The sequence below is a fragment of the Mus caroli genome, chromosome 7 (genome assembly GCF_900094665.2).
Source record: "Mus caroli chromosome 7, CAROLI_EIJ_v1.1, whole genome shotgun sequence".
NCBI classification, from domain to species: Eukaryota; Metazoa; Chordata; class Mammalia; order Rodentia; family Muridae; genus Mus; species Mus caroli.
In genome coordinates, this window is record NC_034576.1 from 33,361,819 (window position 1) to 33,363,841 (window position 2,023).

Below are 2,023 nucleotides of genomic sequence, written 5' to 3' on the forward strand. Positions count from 1 at the left end.
TGTCCTGGAACTCACTCTGTAGACCAGGCTGGCCTTGAACTCAGAAATCTGCCTGCCTCTGCCTCCCAAGTGCTGGGATTAAAGGCGTGCGCCACCACGTCCGGCGATTTCTGTCTTTAGAGTTACTGTTTTCTTTGGTAAGCATGAACTGAGAAACAGAACCACAGACAAATGCACAAAAATACCAATCCCGGAGGGGTCAGTGGTTAAGAGCACTGACTGCCCTTGCAAAGGACCATGTTTTCCAGCATCCTCAAGGTAGCTCACAACCATCTTGAATTAAGCCCTCTTCTGACCTCTCCAGGCTCCTGCATGTACATGGTGCACATGAACTCATGCATGCACACATAAAAATAAAAACTAGATGGAAAGTGATAGCGTGGACATGCAGAATTCTCCTCTAGCCTCCACATGCAGTGTGGGCACATGTGGCAGACACACAGGAAACCATCATAACTGCTGCTGACCGTACCAGGGTCAGTGTGAATCAGGGAGCTTCTTTACAGTCAGTTCCAAGACAGGAAAGTCCCAGCAGCCACACGCAGCAGCTCACAACCACTAGTCTCCTCTGGACTCCATGGGCACCCGCAGTCATGTGCACAAACACACACCACAAATACAAACAGTGAAAGCAAATTTTAAAGAGGATGAATGCCTCACTGTTTCTGAGGCTGGCCAGGTGATCCTCTCGCCTTACCTTGAGGAGTCTCTGGGCCGCTAGGTACTTGCCAGCACGCTACCATTACAGTAAACAGAAATACCTGTCTTCTTTACCTCAAAATCTGCTCCTGGCAAGCAGCAATTCTCTTCATGAACCTATAAAACGTTGGATCCCCACTGCTAACTGTGGTCTTCTCGTACTTTTCATCCCCGTCCCTAGAGCTAAGGAGAGAAGCAGAGACAAGGGAGACTATCAGTGTCTGGGGAACTGGAGCGTCTGCAAGAGGAACAAGACGCTTCACTTCCTCTTTCTGTATTGTGTTAAATGCTGTGTGTGCTGGGGGTTGCTCACAAGTGCCCAGGCTACACAGGTCAGAGGCCAACTTTCAAGCTAGTTCCTGCCCTTCTTTAGTCTCTGGCATATGGTCTTTTTAGGTCCGAGCTCTCACTGGACCCACCAGAGCTCGTGAGGAAAGCACAGAAACAGCACTGCCCATCTTATGTAAGAGAGCTGAAACCCCGAAACGACCCCAGCGTCCGAGGCAGCTCTGCATTCACAGCGGAGTCACCAAACAAGGCGCACCTCTTCTCAATCATCTGCCTCTACTCTAAAGGCACTGAAAACAGATGGTGGCCAGGAAGTGGCTTAGCAAGATGGCACTTGCTGTTTATTTTAAAGACCTGAGATCAATCCCCAGAACCTACATTCTGAAAAGAGAGAAGGCTCCCATAAGAGGTCCTCTGAATTTCACAAGGAACCGTGGCAGCACATGCATACCTGCACCCATAAATACATGTACGCACACAAATTCCTTGTGAGGAATTTGAAAAAGTGAAATCAGAGCCAGGCAATGGTAGCACATGCCTTTGATCCTAGTACTCTGGATGCAGAGGCAGGTGGATCTCTGTGAGTTCGAAGCCAGCCTGGTTTACAAAGTGAGTTCCAGGATATCCAGGGATACACAGAGATATCCTGTCTCAAAAGCCTCGAAGTGTCTTTTGCCTTACAGAAGCTTTGCAATTTTATGAGGTCCCATTTGTCAATTCTCGACCTTAACAGCACAAGCCATTGCTGATCTATTCAGGAATTTTTCCCCTCTGTCAATAAGACAAAAAGGCCACCAACAGATTGGGAAAGGATCTAAATCAGATAGGGGACTAATATCCAATATATATAAAGAACTTAAGAAGATAAACTCCAGAAAATAACCCGATTAGGAAATGGGGCACAGAGCTAAACAAAGAATTCTCAACTGAGGAATATCGAATGGCTGAGAAGCACCTGAAAAAATGTTCAGCATCCTTAATCATCAGGGAAATGCAACTCAAAACAATCCTGAGATTCCACCTCACACCAGTCAGA

General features: G+C 47.2%; 1 protein-coding gene across 1 annotated transcript in view; it reads right to left on the reverse strand.

Moving 5' to 3' along the window:
- The window catches only part of Pdcd2l (programmed cell death 2 like), a 12,646-nt gene that overhangs the window by 4,020 nt on the left and 6,603 nt on the right, over positions 1–2,023 (reverse strand). Inside the window, exon 5 of the mRNA XM_021168030.2 lies at positions 775–882. Within this exon, the coding sequence (XP_021023689.1) occupies positions 775–882 (108 nt within the window). The remainder of the gene's footprint in view (positions 1–774; positions 883–2,023) is intronic.